Source organism: Podarcis muralis, chromosome 17 (genome assembly GCF_964188315.1).
Source record: "Podarcis muralis chromosome 17, rPodMur119.hap1.1, whole genome shotgun sequence".
Lineage (NCBI taxonomy): Eukaryota > Metazoa > Chordata > Lepidosauria > Squamata > Lacertidae > Podarcis > Podarcis muralis.
In genome coordinates, this window is record NC_135671.1 from 32,301,414 (window position 1) to 32,319,091 (window position 17,678).

Consider the following 17,678-nt stretch of genomic DNA (forward strand, 5'->3'; position numbering starts at 1 on the left):
CATTAATGTCCAAATCAGACCAAATCAGTCCAAACAGAGTTCATAATTCTATCCAGTCTTATCTTGCTGTTTCCACATCACATCTTGTTCATATATTTTCTCTTTTTTCTTTATGATCTCTTCTGATAGTCTCCTTAAGCCGATAAACACCAATATTAATCCTGTGTGAATTTTTCCGTTCTTCCAATCCTCAAATTGAGATGGTTTCCATATATCATCGCCTTCATAGATAACATCGCTCTTTCCATCATTAATCTCGCAAAACTGTCACTCTTAAGTCCCTCTGAGGAGTTTCACCCACAATATAAAAGCAGCTCTATTACTCTATTTCTCCTCCCAGACTCAAGACCTCCGACAGAACTTCCCAATATGGCGACGGCATTTTTAACTGCGTCATTCCAAAGCTCTTATACATTCCACGCTCTTCTTAAAACATGCTTTGGTTCGAAAGTTTATCTCCACACAGCCTTAAATCCACAGCTTAAGTCCTTAGAACAACATTTCTGACTCGTGAGGGGAGGGGATTCTTGTTTAATCACATAAGGAAAGAAAGGAAAGTTTTTCCCCCTCCCCCACCAGTCATTTGCCATACCGTATCTTGGCGTATCTTCTCATGATTTATTCTTGTCTTGTTTTGTCAGAGATCTCTTCTGTTAGCAGTCTTTACTCCCCCTCCTTCCTTGAAATATGTGCATTCCTGCATCCAAATTGTTTCTTTTGAAGTTCTTGCAGCTAGTGGCGCGGATCAGGGACGGCGTCCAGGAGTGCCGGAATCCCACAGGAGGGCTTTGTGCCTAGTGCCCCCATCCCCACAAATTCGGGGGTGGTATAGGGCACAGCAGCAAGGGCAGTCCCCCCCACCGTCCTGGGGGGGGTGTAGGGAGGCTAATTACTCCCATCATAGCCTCCAAATTACCTCGTGTGGGTCGGAGAGATGTTATTGTCAGCCATCTTCCGATGCGCCCCCTAGTGGCCCCTTCAGAAATCAAACTCTCTGCAGACTGTTTTCCATCAGATTCTTTCACATGACGTTGCTGAGGCAAAAGGAGTCTCTTCCTTCCACGCTTTCCTGTTGGAGAGATCAGCGTTGGTCTCAGTGGGTTCACATTTAGGTCTTCCCTGGATCCTGACAACAATGGAAAATGAATGCAAATATTAAAATATTTACTGTGATTGTCTTGTCTTTTATTTCTTTATGCATTTTTTGGTCCCGCCCCCATTATGTTTTATTGTAATTTTATTGGTGTTAGCCTCCCTGAGCCCGGTTCTGGCTGGGGAGGGCGGGGTATAAATAAAAATTTATTATTGTATTATTATTATTATTATTCTCATTATTATTACTACTATTATTACAGTGGTACCTCCGGTTAAGTACTTAATTCGTTCCGGAGGTCCGTTCTTAACCTGAAACTGTTCTTAACCTGAAGCACCACTTTAGCTAATGGGGTCTCCTGCTGCCACCGCGCCACCGGAGCACCATTTCTGTTCTCATCCTGAAGCAAAGTTCTTAACCTGAGGTACTATTTCTGGGTTAGCGGAGTCTGTAACCTGAAGCGTATGTAACCCGAGGTACCACTGTATTATTAAACAGTGGGCTTTGCGGGAGAGTGGGGTGCTCTGCTGCCTTCACCTCCATGCTTGGGATTTTCAAAAGCAGACAAGGAGAGACCGGGGAGCTCTATTTGGTGAAGGGATTTGGGGTCCCCCACTTCATCCTTGTATCTAACCACATATTGCTCCTCAAGAGTACATTTCTGGCCGTCATCAGTGTAAAGCACTGACTCCTGTTTAAGGATTTAAGGCTGCAGGATGACGCTCACTTACCTGAGCCCAATGCAACGTTCAAGGCGGTGACACAATTCTACTTTGCTTATGAAATGCGTAGCAGTGGCTATGCTGAAAAGCTGAAAATATTACTATCTTTCGTACAAAAGGAACTACAAACAAATTTAAAAACACTAAAAACAATTTTATGCTTTAAGGTTTTCATAACTACATTTCCCTGAATTATGCTTGTAACCAGCATTTGTAAATCAATTCGAAGTAGCTTAGCTTAACCCATTATAATCATTTCAATTAATCTGAAAAATAGTATTAATGGCGTCAGCGGCATATTTCTATACAGCAACTAAACAACAACTCCCTGAACCCCATCATATTGGATAATGTCTAGCGAGCCTCCAATATTCTATTCTTGGGCAAGATGCTTCAACATATAGCAGGGCTGCCATACGTCCAGGTTTTCCCAGATATGTCTGGGAATTGGGCAGGAAAATAGCATCTGGTTGGATTTTTGAAAAATCAGAAAAAAGAAAAAAAAAGTCTGGGGGAACCCATATGCAAGGAGCCTAATATATATATATTTAAATCAATTTTAAAAATTATAAAAATGCCAAAAACTTAGATCTTTTAAGGAAATGTTTTCAAAAAAAGCTCAACAACTTCAAGCAAAAAGTTTTGGGGAATATAGTGCCATCTCAATTTGAAGTGTTTCTGGATTAAGCAGATTATCAAAATTAATTAGTTACTGGATGATAACTGATTTGGTCACCTAATAGGAGATCTATACTAGTGTGATGGCCTGGGACTCGGCCCCGGACTCGGAACCAGAGGAGATTCAGTCTGCTCTGGATCCTTTGCCTGAGGCATCATCTGAACCAAGTCTGGGGCCTGATCCTGAAGAGTCCCAGTCTGCACAGGTTCCCCTGCAACAAACACCAGCTGGGCCGAGTCAGAGGCCTGAGCCTGCCCTGGCTCCAGATGCAGGGATTACCTCATTGCCTTCAGCTAGGCCATCACTTACAACTGCTCCACTACCGGTTGGGTCAGGGGAAAGTGAGGCAGCTCCTGGGTCTAGTAACCCACCGACGTCTCCCGAGCTGCAGAGACTAAGGTCTGAGAGAAGGAGAGACCTGAGTACTCGCAGGAGGACTGCTCGCCTTTGGGCGAAACAGGGAGGTGAGTCTCCAGGGGATCAGGACCAGCCGCTACCCCAACAAAGATAAAAGGCTGTCGGACCCTGCCCCAGGTTGTGGGAGCAACATTGTTGTATGCCAGATCCTGCACCTGTCCTTGCCTGGTTTCCTACCTCAGCTCTGTTGGACTGACTCCCAGAGGAACCTTCGGATTCTGGACCGGTCCTGGACTGTGCTTCACGGGTTACCCCCGGGCCCAGCACAACTAGGAACTGTGGAGGGTGTATGTATCCCTGTTGGTTGTGCTGGACCTCTCTGTAGCTTTTGATGCCATGCTACCTTTCTGGGCTGACTGGCTGGGATGGAACTTGAAGGCATTGTTTTATGGTGCTTCTGGTCATTTTTGGAGTACCGGTTTCAGAAGGTTGTGCTAGGAGACCCTTCTTTGACATCCTGGCCTTGGGCCAATGGTGTCCCTCAGGGTTCCACCTTGTCCCCCATGTCATCTAACTCCTAAATGGAACTGCTGGAGGGTGTTCATCAGAGGTTTGGTGTCACCAACAGGCTGATGACACTCACTCTCCTTTCCATCTAAATCCAAGGAAGCTGCTCCAGTTCTGAATCAGTGTCTGGACCAGATGAAACTGAACATACAGAAGCTTAATCCTGATAAGATATTGGTTCACCTGGTCAGTCAAAGAGCAGATCAGGGAATTCCACTTGTTTTGGAAAAGGTGCCATTCCTCATGAAAACTCAGGCTCACATTTTGGGTGCCCTCGTGGATTCATCCCTGAAGTGGACTGCCCAGGTTTTGGTGGTAGCCAGGAGTGTTTTTGCACAGCTCAGGCTAGCATGCCAACAGCACCCGTCCCTATAAATGTATGATCTGCCCATGATGACACATCAATTAGTTATATGGACTGACTCATGGGTCGGCAAACTAAGCCAGATCAGGCCCAATTGCCTTCTAAATCCAGCCTGTGGATGGTCCAGGAATCGCCGTGTGGATCGCCAGCACATGCGTTCTTTCCCTCTCCCTCCCTCTCCCTTACACGGTGGTGGCGCCTCCTCCTCCCTCCCTCCTCCTGGCTTTTCCCTGCCCTGCCTAGAGGAGGAAGGGGGCTGGGCTTTGTTGGTGCCAGCCCCTCTCCAGAGACCTTTTGTGCCCCACTCATTGTCCCTCCACTGCCACCACCAGCCCCTGCTGCTCGCAAGATACAAGAGCAGCAGTTGGCTGAGCGCCCCTCTCGAGTGGCTGCCATTTAAAGCAGCCCCTCTCTGGAGCCCTTTTGCACACCGCTCATCACCCCTTGTTCATTTTTTTTTGTTCAAAATCTAGTCCAGCCCTCCACAAGGTCTGAGGAAGAGTGAACCAATCCCCTGCTGAAAACGTTTGAGGACCCCTGAACTGACTGATCCAAGGTAGCCAGTTTAAGAGTTCTGTGTGTTCTGATCTCAGCCAGGAGATCCTGATTCAGTTATAGTCAGAGGGGAGTTATGGCCAGCTGGGAAGCAACACTCAGATCTTCTCTCTTGACTTTGAGAAACCCCACTGCCTTCCCTTGTGGGCTAAACCAGACGTGACACCTTTCACAAAATTAGCAACTGTGTTATTTGAAAAATCAAATAACTGGTGCCCGGACAGCTCCTTCACCCTGGTATAGGAAGGAAGACATTAACAACATTTTGTTCCTCTGCCACAATCCTGATCATGAGGTGGAGGGCTTGCTCTTTGGGGAGATGCTTGCTCTCAGAATCAGGGAAGTTCAGTGCTCTGCCCTGTGATAGAGAGAGGTGAGTCTTCTAGTTTCTCCCCAGTCCTTGGGAGAACTGTAGCACACCCAGCTTTGTTACCCTTCCAAACCTTCTCCTACCAGCTCTTTCTTTCTCCCTAGCATGACCTTTGCTCCTCCCTGGTTGTCATAGAGAGGAACCAGTCTTGTCAGCCCTCTGATAAGGTGCAGGTGCTCCACCTTATCCACGCCATCTCGATAAATATTTCAGAGCACCCTCCGGGCAGACATTTCCCCCCATTAATCACCCATTAGCTGAGAGTGGGTACATGGGATGGATCACCTGGGCAGACCATGATTCAATCACTGCCTTCCCAGGGGCTCTCCTTTTACAAGCCAGTCCATCATCCTAGGTGGAGACAGGCAGGGTGGATTGCTGCCTGCAAATGCCCGGCCAGGTGATTTTGGGTGGGGGTGGTGCTCAGAGGCATGGATTGGGGGGTGGAGGGTGAGCATGGCGCAGCAAGACAAGCAAAGAAAACGACCCTCTTCAGATGTTCTCATGCCACCCCTTGGGCATGTGGGTGGCATGAGAACAAATGCCTTGGGTTACAGACACTTCAGGTTACAAACATTTCAGGTTACAGACTCCACTAACCCAGAAATAGTACCTCGGGTTAAGAACTTTGCTTCAGGATGAGAACAGAAATCATGCTCTGGTGGCGCGGCAGCAGCAGGAGGCCCCATTAGCTAAAGTGGTGCTTCAGGTTAAGAACAGCTTCAGGTTAAGAACGGAGCTCCAGAACGAATTAAGTTCTTAACCCGAGGTATCACTGTACTATCTCTAATGGTGATGTGTGCATTTCTGCAGAGAGAGGGGTAAGGGGAAGAGAAATGTTTGCATGTATATCTCTCTGAGCATTTATTTGTGTCTGGTAGTGTGTTATTGTGCCCTTGTCTTGGTCTGGGCATGGGGCCGCTCCACACATGGCATTCCTCTTATGTGGGTGTGAAAGACTGCAGCAAAAACTTGCATCTGTTTGCAGTGCATCACCATATAGAAAGATCATGTATGTGCCTATTTCACTTCATGTCTCTGTGTGTGTGCTAAGCAGCTAAGCACCTACAGGTTTTTACCTGCACCAGGGTGAACCCCAGGTTTTCTTTTTTAATTATTATTATTGTTATTATTATTATTATTATTATTATTATTATTATTATTATTATTTTATTTTGCAACTCTTGATGAACATCAATAATGTCCCTGTATCTTATCATACACTGGGCAACATAACAAGAAGACATTAAGACATTTTTAATGACTGCTACTTCTCTCCTTCCCATCCTTTCTTTTACCATTGCTTGGATTGAGTCTATACTCTGGGTGGACAACTGATGGGTCTTGCTTGCATCCCCTAAAATACAAGAGAACATCATTGCCCAGTTGATGATGGTGACGATGACAACAACAACAACAACTTATTATTTATACCCTGCCTGTCTGACTGGGTTGTCCCAGCCACTCTGAACAGCTTCCAAAACTTAGCAAACTTTACAGGGTTGCCATCAGATGTCTTTGGAAAGTCGTATAATTGTATAAGCTGCCTCTCCAAAACTGCATCTCTCCCAGAAGTACCAGCAATGGCTTTTACACAGTCCTGTAATTTTGCACACTTAGCTCCCCTTTGTGGACTGGGCCCTGCTCCAGTGTCGACCCATGGACTATTGTAGCCTGGTCATCTCACATGTGGGTGGGTATTGGTGTAAAAAGGGATTTCACAGGTGTTTTGTTCCTGCATCCATGAAGAAGAAGAAAATCTTGTAACATGAAGTGAGACTCTTCCTCTGAAGAGACGTCTAGTCTCCTTCCTGCCTCCTTCTCTCCCTCTGTTATTTCCAGATTCGTTAACCAACCATCCAACCAGAGCTTTAGGCATACGAAATAGCAACGTCCCAGCTGGCAGAGTGCAGTGAAGCAAATGTGTTGGCTAGCTGCGAACCTCTTTGGGCATGTGGAACGTGCATGGTCACCGTTGATCTAAGTGCAATCAATGGGAGTGGCTTGCCTGCAACATGCTCTGTTTGGGGAAAGCTGGCAAGCAAGGGGTGAGGAGACCAGGGCTATTTAACAGCTGAAAGGCCAAGCATGGTGGGATATTGATTGTAGGTCCTCCTATGAGGCCAAGTGTAAAGTTGGTCTGGGCAACCTTAAGGGCAACAGAAGAGAAAGCAGACAGATCTATACCTGCCGCTGGGGGACAGAATACACAAGGCAACCTACAGAGGCACCCTGAAAAGAACAGGGCCCAAGTTCTTGCACAACTTCAGTCCCAATTGGGCTTGTTCAGGGAACCTTCCCCACAGGCTGATTAGAGTGGGGTTGACATCTTGGCCTGCCCTATAGGGCCTAGTTCTGCTCTGGAGCTGAAATGAGCAGCTGCAAAGATCTGAAAATTGGCCAGGACCTAATATGCCACTATTGAGATTTTTGAAAGGTGACATTTGAAAGATTTAATGGGAGGTTTTAACTTTAAAACATGAGTTATTTAGATGGCTGACATCTCTTGCCTTTCAACATTAAAACAACTATAGAGTACAGGATAGCTGACAGTTTTTGAGATGTTTTGCTTACCTGCCAACATGGAGAAATGAAAAACAGAGACCAGTAAGTGTAAACCATTCCATTTCCCAGAATAAAAATTCATGTTCAATAACTGAGTGACAAAACTGGAGAAGGTTGCCAAATGTCACATTTTTGCTGGGTTTTCTTGCAGCTTGACCACGTTCCTGATCCTCTCAGTGACTCTGCTCCTACTTCTCTGCACCTCAAGCTGGTTTCTATGAAGCTTGTTCAGGAGAACTTCCTTAGGTGGCTGGTTGCCCATGTGATGGGCTGGGTCTGTTTGCCCTGCCCCCAATTCAGCAGCTCTTACGGGTGCTTCACCTCATGGCAAGCCCAGTACTCAACTCAGTTGCATCCTCTTCACTTGGCACATGTTCCCCCCCCCCACTTTTGCAGGGCCCACCTGCCTGCCTGCCACATCCCAGTCAGAAGTGAGAAAGAAAAAATACTTCTATGTCTGCCACCCCTGCAAAGAAACCCATTTTTAAAAAGAAAACGTTTGCATCCTCCCTGAATTGCCTGCCAGCAGCTGCCAACGCTGCCTCAGCCCACTCCAAATTCAGGGGGGGGGGGAGGCGGCACCCACGTGCCCAGCTAAGTTTCCATCCCTCCTGACATCTCCACTCTCCCCCACCCCCGGGGCATTTAGGCTCCTGGGGAAAGTCGCACCAGGCTAGATGGCAGCTGAGCCCAGCCCTTTTCTGGGCTTGAAGTGGCTTTTGGCAAGGGGGTCACACCTCCTGTTTCCATGGGGTGCGTTTCCCGCCCCCGCCCCCATGTCTGCCAAGGTAGATTGTGTTTTAAGCTGGGTGGGGTGGTACTCAGACATCTCTCTGCGCTCTAGGCCGGGGCTGCGCCTCTCTGTGCGCGCGTCCATCAAGGCGCAGGAGGGCTGGTTTTTTCGCTCCCCCGTTTTTATACTCCGGGATGTGGGGTCGGGAGCCAGGAAGGGAATAGGATGGGTGGTGTGTTTTCCCCTCCCCTCCCAGAAACATGGAGGTTTCTGGACGAGGGAGGGTGGGAAAGAGGAAGCATCGGCAGGGATCGTAGAGAGAGGAGGGAGGAGAAGAAGGTGGGAGGGAGGGAGAGAAGGAGGAGGGCGTAATCTCCATGCTCACACCAGGATGGGATTCCATCAGAAATCCAGGGCTTTCCTCAGCTGGGAATGGACCGCGGAGAAGAGAAGAGGGTGGAAGAGGCTGAGGCAGCCTTTGGGAAGCTCCCATCAGTATTGGAGAGGCCAAAAAAGGAAACGGGGGAAAGACCCACAAGGGTGAGTCGGGGGCTTATCTGTCTGTCTTGTCTCTTTCTCGGTTTCGATCAGGGCGGAATCTCTGCTTGGAGCCTCCAGATTTCAAGGCAACCCCGATTTGTCTTCTCTCTAACGTTTCTGCTCTTGCGTGTTCCAGACTGGAAAGGTCTCCTGGTGTGTTTCAGCTGCTCCGGGAAGATGGCATTATTGCTAAGGTGTGGCAGGGGGAGAGGAAAGAGGGCTGCTCTGAACTCCCACCCACCCCCCACCCCGCTCCAATATTTTTTTTTTAACACCTTCGTATTTCCCTCTGTTCCCATGGCTAAATCCTATCCCGTGTGTGTGTGTTGTGGTGTTGTGCTGCCGCTTTATTAATTCCCCCCACCTGACTTTCTTAGCCCCCACTCCCGGGGGGGGGAGTTAATATTTCCTCCACCAGCTTTCCCAACTGACACTCTTGTGAGAAGGAGGAGAGGGATTGAAATGCCATTTCTGTAACCTGCTACACAACCACGAAATTGTGGGAGGTATATATATGTATGCATTTTTGTATGAATTTAATTAGGAAGCAAGAATGTACTCCTGTTCTTTCCATCTTGAAGAATGGTTTAAAGGTATTCCCAACATTTCCAATATCTTGATATGAGGTTCTTAATGTTTTTGGATTATTATTTTTTAAAATTACCTCCTGAATTTCTCTTTCTAAAGAACGACCCTGGAGGCTTCTGTTGGGCCAAAAGGCCAGACGAAAACACTAAAAATGACAGCAGTGTTGGTTTTTTTTTTTTTTGGTGTTTCTTTAAAGAAATGATTGGCTTCATACTCCTTTGTGAACTTAACATTTTAAAATGTTTTATTTATTTTTATGTTTAAAATGCACTCTTCCTAAATCTACTTATCCATACAGTTTCCCAATGAAATCTCTGGATTTGGGGGTGGGGGGGTGGGATTACTAAGGAAAAACTGAGTAACAAAAAATACTCTTCTGGAAATCCAGCACTAGAGATGGCTTGATTTGTCTTGGGAAGATATTGATCTTCAGAAATGTTTGCATTCAAAGTTGCATCTTAAGTCACTTATAGAAAAGCCCTTATTAAAGTCTTAAGGGGACAGGGAGGCCATATGATATAGGGCAGAAAGAGCTGGTCTGGCTTCCTCCATCCAAACCTTTCACCTTCCATTTCTTATCACCAGAGCAAAAACATGCCTTCTTTCTGATCGGCAGTCAGTGTGCATGTGGGGAGGAGGGAGAGGGGGGGGAGAGAGAGAGAGCGAGAGAAGTTAACTAAAGCTTATCCTTCCGCCTGGGGCTATATGGATCCAAGGCTGAGCGAACCCAGTTGCCAGATGGTTCCAGTATCTCCAATTCCCCCTGGATTGCATCTCACGTTGCCTGGTGCAAATGGCCCTCGTCAGATACCAGCACAACAGACTGGATGTTAGAGGTGTGATCTGGAGTCGTCCATCAATGGGATTCATTGCCAGAGCCTCTAGCCTTTCAACCAGGCTCTCAGCGATTATTACTGTGGGGTTTGGTTTGGTTTTCAAAGCGGAGTGGGCAGATGGGAGCTGGCCTTGGTGCTGGAATTCAGCGGCACTCGAGTGCTGTAGCAAGCATGCAGCCGAGTAGAAAATAGCTTGGCCTGAATTTAACATGGTCCAGTATTGCTAGGGCTGACCCTGCCATGCATCAGAGTGAAGCAACCCACGTCAGGGTGGGGAAGCTGGAGGCTTGAGTCTGAAAGTTGTAGCAAGACTATTTAAAAGTGTTGGCCCCAGCAGGGAGGCACCATTTGAGGTCGTAAGGGACGCGGGTGGCACTGTGGGTTAAACCACAGAGCCTAGGACTTGCTGATCCGAAGGTCGGCGGTTCGAATCCCCGCAATGGGGTGAGCTCCCGTTGCTCGGTCCCTGCTCCTGCCAACCTAGCAGTTCGAAAGCACGAAGTGCAAGTAGATAAATAGGTACCGCTCCGGCGGGAAGGTAAACGGCGTTTTCGTGCGCTGCTCTGGTTCGCCAGAAGTGGCTTAGTCATGTTGGCCACATGACCCGGAAGCTGTACTCCGGCTCCCTCAGCCAATAAAGCGAGATGAGCTCCGCAACCCCAGAGTCGGCCACGACTGGGCCTAATGGTCAGGGGTCCCTTTACCTTTACAGGAAGCAAAAGCTCTTGGGCCAACACAGATCACTGCTTCAACAACCTAAGGAAACTTCAGCCAACAAGTAGAATATTATGAAGATTTTGCTTTCAGGGTGCCTGGCAACAGAGGTTTGGAAAGTAGGTGGGCTGAAGTGTGTGTTGGGGGGGGGAGGAATAAACAACAAGAGGAAACTATTTACCTTTAGAGAAGCCACAAAACCCATCAGTCCTTATTCCCAAGCTTTTCCCACTCCCCATAAAACATAGACACCTTCCTTCCTCCCCACAGTTTTTTTGTCATCCAAGAAAAGAGAGACGGCCTGATGCATACAATCATTTTCGGAGATCTGGGTTCCTAACATTTATTTTGCTTCCATCTCTTCATCTGTTGAAGTGGTAGGGATTGTGGGCCATTTACCAGCTGACAGGTGAACATATGACACACATAGTAATTTTAAGTCTGTAACATTGTACTGAGGGGCATTTTGCTACATATCTGCATCTGGTGAAATCTCGTGAAGTAAAGGGAGTAGTAAAATTCTCTCCTCCAAATGACTGGTGTACCATACAGTTCTGTACATACTCTGGAAAGCCGTTGTTTTGTAATTGGTGTTCCGTATTTGGCTAGTGACTGCCTTTGTTAGGGCACTAGATCTTAAAAGTGTGGGATAGGTCTCACCATGGAGACTCAGTGGGGGTCCTCCCTTAAGTCCAAACCATTGTCTAACACCGAACAAACCATTGCCTCGGTAAAGGTAAAGGTAAAGGGACCCCTGACCATTAGGTCCAGTCGTGGCCATCTCTGGGGTTGCGGAGCTCATCTTGCTTTATTGGCCGAGGGAGCCGGCGTACAGCTTCCAGGTCACGTGGCCAGCATGACTAAGCCACTTCTGGCAAACCAGAGCAGCGCACGGAAACGCTGTTTACCTTCCCGCCGAAGCGGTACCTATTTATCTACTTGCAGTTTGACATGCTTTCGAACTGCTAGGTTGGCAGGAGCAGGGACCGAGCAACGGGAGCTCACCCTGTTGCGGGGATTCGAACCGCCGACCTTCTGATTGGCAAGTCCTAGGCTCTGTGGTTTAACGCACAGCGCCACCCACGTCCCAATTGCCTCTCTCAGCCCCCTGCCCCAATTTTTAGTCCTACAAAGTGTTTGGTGCATGGTACATTGCCTCTGTACTATGCACCAAACACTTTGTAGGACTAAAAACTGGGGGAGGGGGCTGAGAAAGGCAAACCTCATTCTATTTCTCCTCCCCACCTCCACGTGCTCCTGCTTTTTCGCCTTGGCCTGCATGTCTCCAAGCCCAGATGACATTACAGTGGTACCTCGGGTTAAGAACTTAATTTGGACTTAACCATCCAGGGGTCCTTTACCTTTTTTTAAGATACAGGGCACAGGCCCAAACAGTTCTGATAGCACCAGTATTTCCTAGCATGCACTGCCTGAGGTAACCTCACTTTACTTAAAGGTAGGGCTCCCGTGTGTGAGTGTGCTCTTCCACCAGCGAAGCTCCAAGTTGGCATGATGCCACAAGTGATGAAGTTGTGCTAGCATCCTTGCAGTCCTTGTAGGATTGGGCTATCAGTAACGAAGCCCTGGTCTAGGCTGATGCTCAGTGTTGGCTGTGGAAGGCCCTGACTGTCTCAGTGTCATAGTGGGAACTCTAGTCTGTCTGTCTATCTATATCTATCTATCTATCTATCTATCTATCTATCTATCTATCTATCATCATCTATCTATCTATCTATCTATCTATCTATCTATCTAATCAATCCATACACACACACACACACACACACACACACAGTGGTACCTCAGGTTAAGTACTTAATTCGTTCCGGAGGTCCATTCTTAACATGAAACTGTTCTTAACCTGAAGCACCACTTTAACTAATGGGGCCTCCTGCTGCCGCCATGCCGCCGCTGCACGATTTCTGTTCTCATCTTGAAGCAAAGTTCTTAACCTGAAGCACTATTTCTGGGTTAGCGGAGTCTGTAACCTGAAGCATATGTAACCCGAGGTACCACTGTGTGTGTGTGTGTGTATCAGTCTAAAAGAGACTTGCCTCCTGCACCTGGGCAAGGAAATGGGTCAAAGAGCCACTATACATTTTGAAGGTCTGAGCAAAAATGAGGAGAATGTGCTGAGAGAAAATAGCATTACACCACAGCTCTGTAATGAGAGCCACTTTTGTCATTTGTGGGGATTGTGTGACTGGTACTGTACAAACGTTAATATCCGCTCCATTCCTCTTGCCCTGAATAAATATGTTTCAGAGTAGTTCCAGTTCTATGATCTGCTAAAAAGCCAAGAAGGCGGAAGGGCAGGCAGAGGGGATGGCCAGCTGTTTCTTTTCATACCTGGAAAACTGGTGATAGTGCCATCCTATACATAATCCTACTCAGACGTTAGTCTCATTGATTTTGACTGCGATTACTCCCATTTAAGTGGGTATAGGGCTGCACCATGAATGGGACAATTGGGGGGGGGGGGGAGCAAACAATCTAGGCACAGATTTGTGCTTTAAAATTTCCCTGTCCAAGCACATGTGCGTGTTTTTTTGGTTTTGGGTTTTGGTTTAGTTTTGGGCCTCTCACTTTCCCCACAAAATTCCGCTCTTTACCAGTGAATCAGAACAAACAGCAATCTACAGAGAACCCCATTTGCAAATTGTTCTGATAGAGCATTAAAGAGCAGGTTTTCCCAGCAAAGCAACGGGGCAAAAAAGGGCACTCAGACCCCAACCAGGAAAGGGTGGAGTTGTGCCTAGCAAGCACAGGGCAAAAGATCTGTGTGGATAAGCCCTAACTTCCAACAGACTAGATGTTGGAAATGCAAGGAAGCCCAGGGCAAAGGAGCTTGCGCAATCAGCTCAGAATATTGCTGTAGCATTTGTTTATGCTGTTATTTTTAATTGTAAACTGTGTTAGGTGGCTTGCCAGAATATAAATGAAATAAATAGAATAATAGAGTTGGAAGGGACCCTGCGGATCATCTAGTCCAACCCCCTGCAGTGCAGGGATATGCAGCTGTCCCATAAGGGGATCGAACCTGCAATCTTGGTATTATCAGAAAGCCAGCCTAACCAACTGAGCCATCCAGTGAGATAATAAATAAATGTGCCAGATACTCCAGCTTCACACCCCAAAGTCAACGAAAATGTGTGTGTCAGTCCATCGAGCCCAAATGGATGGAAAAACCAATGGATGAATGGGCAGTTGATAAAACTAGAAGTAAGTGTTCATCCTTTCAGCTGTTATAAAGGTAAAGGTACCCCTGCCCGTCAGGGCCAGTCGTGACCGACTCTAGGGTTGCGCGCTCATCTCGCTCAAGAGGCCGGGAGCCGGCGCTGTCCGAAGACACTTCCGGGTCACGTGGCCAGCGTGAAGAAGCTGCATCTGGCGAGCCAGCACCAGCGCTGCACACGGAAATGCCATTTACCTTCCTGCTAGAAAGCAGCCCCTATTTATCTACTTGCACTTAGGGGTGCTTTTGAACTGCTAGGTGGGCAGGAGCTGGGACCGAATGACAGGAGCTCACCCCGCCGCAGGGATTCGAACCGCCGACCTTTCGATCAGCAAGTCCTAGGCTCTGTGGTTTAACCCACAGTGCCACCCGCATCCCTTCAGCTGTTATATATAGCTATAAATGGGAATTAAGAAGGAAAGACAGGGCTCATTCACACTTCCACTTTGCCCCAACACTTTCCACTGGGGAAACCCAATGTTTATCACTGAATCAGAGCAAACATCAGTCGTGTTTTCTCTAGATTGCTGCTTGCTCCAATTTTGCGTTAAAGAGTGGGTTTTCTGGGGGGAAGCAGCTGGGCAAAGGCAAAACCTCTCAGATCCAAGCTGAAGTGTGGATAATAATAATAGTAATAATTATAAGAATAATAATTTATTATTTATACCCCGCCTATCTGGCCGGGTTTCCCCAGCCACTCTGGGTGGCTCATATCAACATGCTAATATCACCTACACAGCAGGCAGGTGCCATTATTAGCACCTTTAATAAATAATAATAATAATAATAATAATAATAATAATAATAATTATTATTATTATTATTTATTTATTCCCCGCCCATCTGGCTGGGTTTCCCCAGCCACTCTGGGCAGCTCCCAACAGAATATTAAAAACACAATAAAACATCAAAAATTAAAACATCAAACATTAAAAACACCAAACATTAAAAACTAAACAGGGCTGCCTTCAGATGTCTTCTAAAAGTCAGATAGTTGTTTATTTCCTTTACATCTGATGGGAGGGCGTTCCACAGGGCGGGTGCCACTACCAAGAAGGCCCTCTGCCTGGTTCCCTGTAACTTTGCCTCTCACAGTGAGGGAACCTCCAGAAGGCCCTCGGAGCTGGACCCCAGTGTCTGGGCTGAACCTTGCGGGTGGAGATGCTCCTTCAGGTATACTGGTCCGAGGCCGTTTAGGACTTTAAAGGCCAGCACCAACACTTTGAATTGTGCTCGGAAATATACTGGAGGCCAATGTAGGTCTTTCAGGACCGGTGTTTTATGGTCTCAGTGGCCACTCCCAGTGACCAGTCTAGTTGCCCTCAGAGCATTTCTCAACAACTAGGCTAATGCTAGGAATACACATTAAGTCTGGAGACCCAGGTCTTCTTTCAGCAGCTGTACATCAGCAGAGAGAGAGGACCAGTTGTTGTGGAGAAGCAGCTGGCAGGAGGAACTTAACCCTGTCCCCACCTGCTGCTTTCCCCTTGCAGGCTCATCCATAACCAGCGACCTCTGAGTAAGGGAAAGGTGCAAGTGGTTGCAGTGGGTGGAGAAAGGACTAAGCCGCTTTCGTCTACACTCCTGTTAAACCTCCCCTGCCACTTGGTAAGAACATGGGTCCCAACCCTTGGCTGTGGCTGAACATGTAGCTGTGATCCTGTGCACTCACACTTGAGAGTAAGTCACATTGAAATGAGTGAGACTTACCGTACCCCTTGGTACGTTGGTGCAACACAGGGGCAAAGCAACTGTGACTCAGGAAGTACCTGGTGCAGTGTCGGAGCTTGGCTTCTCAGATTTCAGCGGTGCCTTGTCTGACACCAAAATTTGGTGCCCCTACCTCTCATCATACATTCTAAATAATAGTTGTAGCATCCACTACAGCAGGGGTGTCCAACTGGTCAAGTTTTCGCTGTGAGGCAGATAGTTTTATTAGCGATTTTGTGGGAGTGACTTTTCCCCATTCCCCTTTACTCAGTTTACCTGAACCCCCCAAAAATGGGACTTCACCCCCTAAAAAAAGCTTAACAACTTTGACTCGAACTCCAGTATCCCCAGGGCTCCGTGCCCAGTGCAGCTGAACCGGTTGTGCTCCTCTAAATTTGCTTCTGCCTGGCGTGGCCTTCAGCAAGCCGCACACTCTCAGTCTCAGCCCTCCATCTGCAATATGGGTAGTAGTGGGGGTTTTTCCAGCTGGAGGATGCCAGAGTGCAGTTCCGGCACCTCTCAGGCGGACACCATTGCGGGCCAGCGCTCCCCCTGCCCGCTTCTTACCTTGACATACTTCTGAGAAGCCCAAAACAAGCTTTCCAAGTCAATATGGAAGGTGGCCAGTCTTTTCAAGGCCAAATGAAAGCTGACCAGTGTGCACAAGTCTACAGTTCTTTTTGGCTCTGTGACTCCACTTAGCTCCTAGCCGCTCCTAGCCATAATTGGTCAAGCTATGGGGCAGGGCCAATTTCTATTTCCTTTTCTTCAATCTGTCTCTGTGCTGGTCCCGGGGGGGTTACCGTGTGGCATGGTCTGAGTCCGGTCCTGGGTCGAGGGTCTGGAGACTGTCCGTCAAGGGCGAAGCGGGGTCCAAGGCAAGGAGCCGGTCGTGGTCAGGAGCTCTGGAAGAGCAGGTCAGGGTGCTGGCAGGAACAGGTTTCCAACGATGTTGCTCCCGCAACCTGGGACTGGGCTGACTGGCCTTTATCTCCTCTGAGGCCTGGGGTGGTCCTGGCCCACAGGTTACTCGCCTCTCCTGGCCTTCAGGCAAGCACTCCTCCTGAGAGAACTTAGTTCCCTCCGCCTCTCTGCCCTGAGCCTCTGTAGCTCCGGAGAGGCTGGAGGGTTACTGGACCCAGAGGCAACCTCAGCTTCCCCTGGCAGGGCTGGGAGAGGAGCACCTGCAGGCAATGGGTCCTCAATCACCTCTGGAGCCAGAGCGGATTCAGCTGGCATCTGCTCCTGAGGATCCGGCACAGGTGAGGGCCCTTCAGATTCAAGCCCCTGCCAGCCCTGGAGGCGGGGACTCCTGTGCAGGCTGGGAATCCTCAGGTTCAGCCTCTGAATCCGATTCCCAGGCCATCACAGTCTCCTTTGTAGTTGAGGCAAATGTTAACTTTTCCATCCAGGTCTCTACCTGCACAGGGACCCTTCTGAGCTGCCCTAGCCATCTGCCAGAATCTAAGAGAATGAGGGGGTCCATTTATTTGACCTGCACCAGAACCAGGGGCCACCCCCAAACCAGCTAGGGAGACGGCTTGCCATAGTTTTTAACACCTCTGTGGGCAGTCAATGCGACTGTTGTCAAACCAGCATCCGTCAGGGCTGCCCCAAGTCACCCGGCAATTTATTGTAACAATTTCATGGTGAGTTCCGGCACCTATTTATCTTGAAAGAAAGCACTGAATATGGGGGACAAAAAAACCTGACTAAACTGTGAGTAAATATCTCTGACAGGGCTGTTACAAAGCACTTTGAACATTTGAAAACACTCTACCAACGTTACATGGTGATGCAATTGTTAATAAATATGGATAAGATTGGGCTGCAAAGATGCACACATGTTACAGACAAATTAGTTTAGGAGTAACTCCCTACCTTCTCTGAGAACCCTGGGAACTAGTTCTGTAAGAGGAGAGGAGATTTCCAGCAAGGAGTTCTGTATAGTGTTTGAGCTTTCATCAAACTACGGTTCTCAGGATTTTTTGTGGAAGACAAGAGCAAAAGTAGAAGCAAGATACAGAGGAGTGCTGGGATCTGAATGCAT

At 47.9% G+C, this 17,678-nt stretch overlaps 1 protein-coding gene across 1 annotated transcript in view; it reads left to right on the forward strand.

Moving 5' to 3' along the window:
* Window positions 1-8,422: 8,422 nt before the first annotated feature.
* Window positions 8,423-17,678, forward strand: part of SWSAP1 (SWIM-type zinc finger 7 associated protein 1) — a 35,087-nt gene continuing 25,831 nt past the window's right edge. The window contains exon 1 of the mRNA XM_028712344.2: window positions 8,423-8,545. Within this exon, the coding sequence (XP_028568177.1) occupies window positions 8,438-8,545 (108 nt within the window). The 5' untranslated portion in view covers window positions 8,423-8,437. The remainder of the gene's footprint in view (window positions 8,546-17,678) is intronic.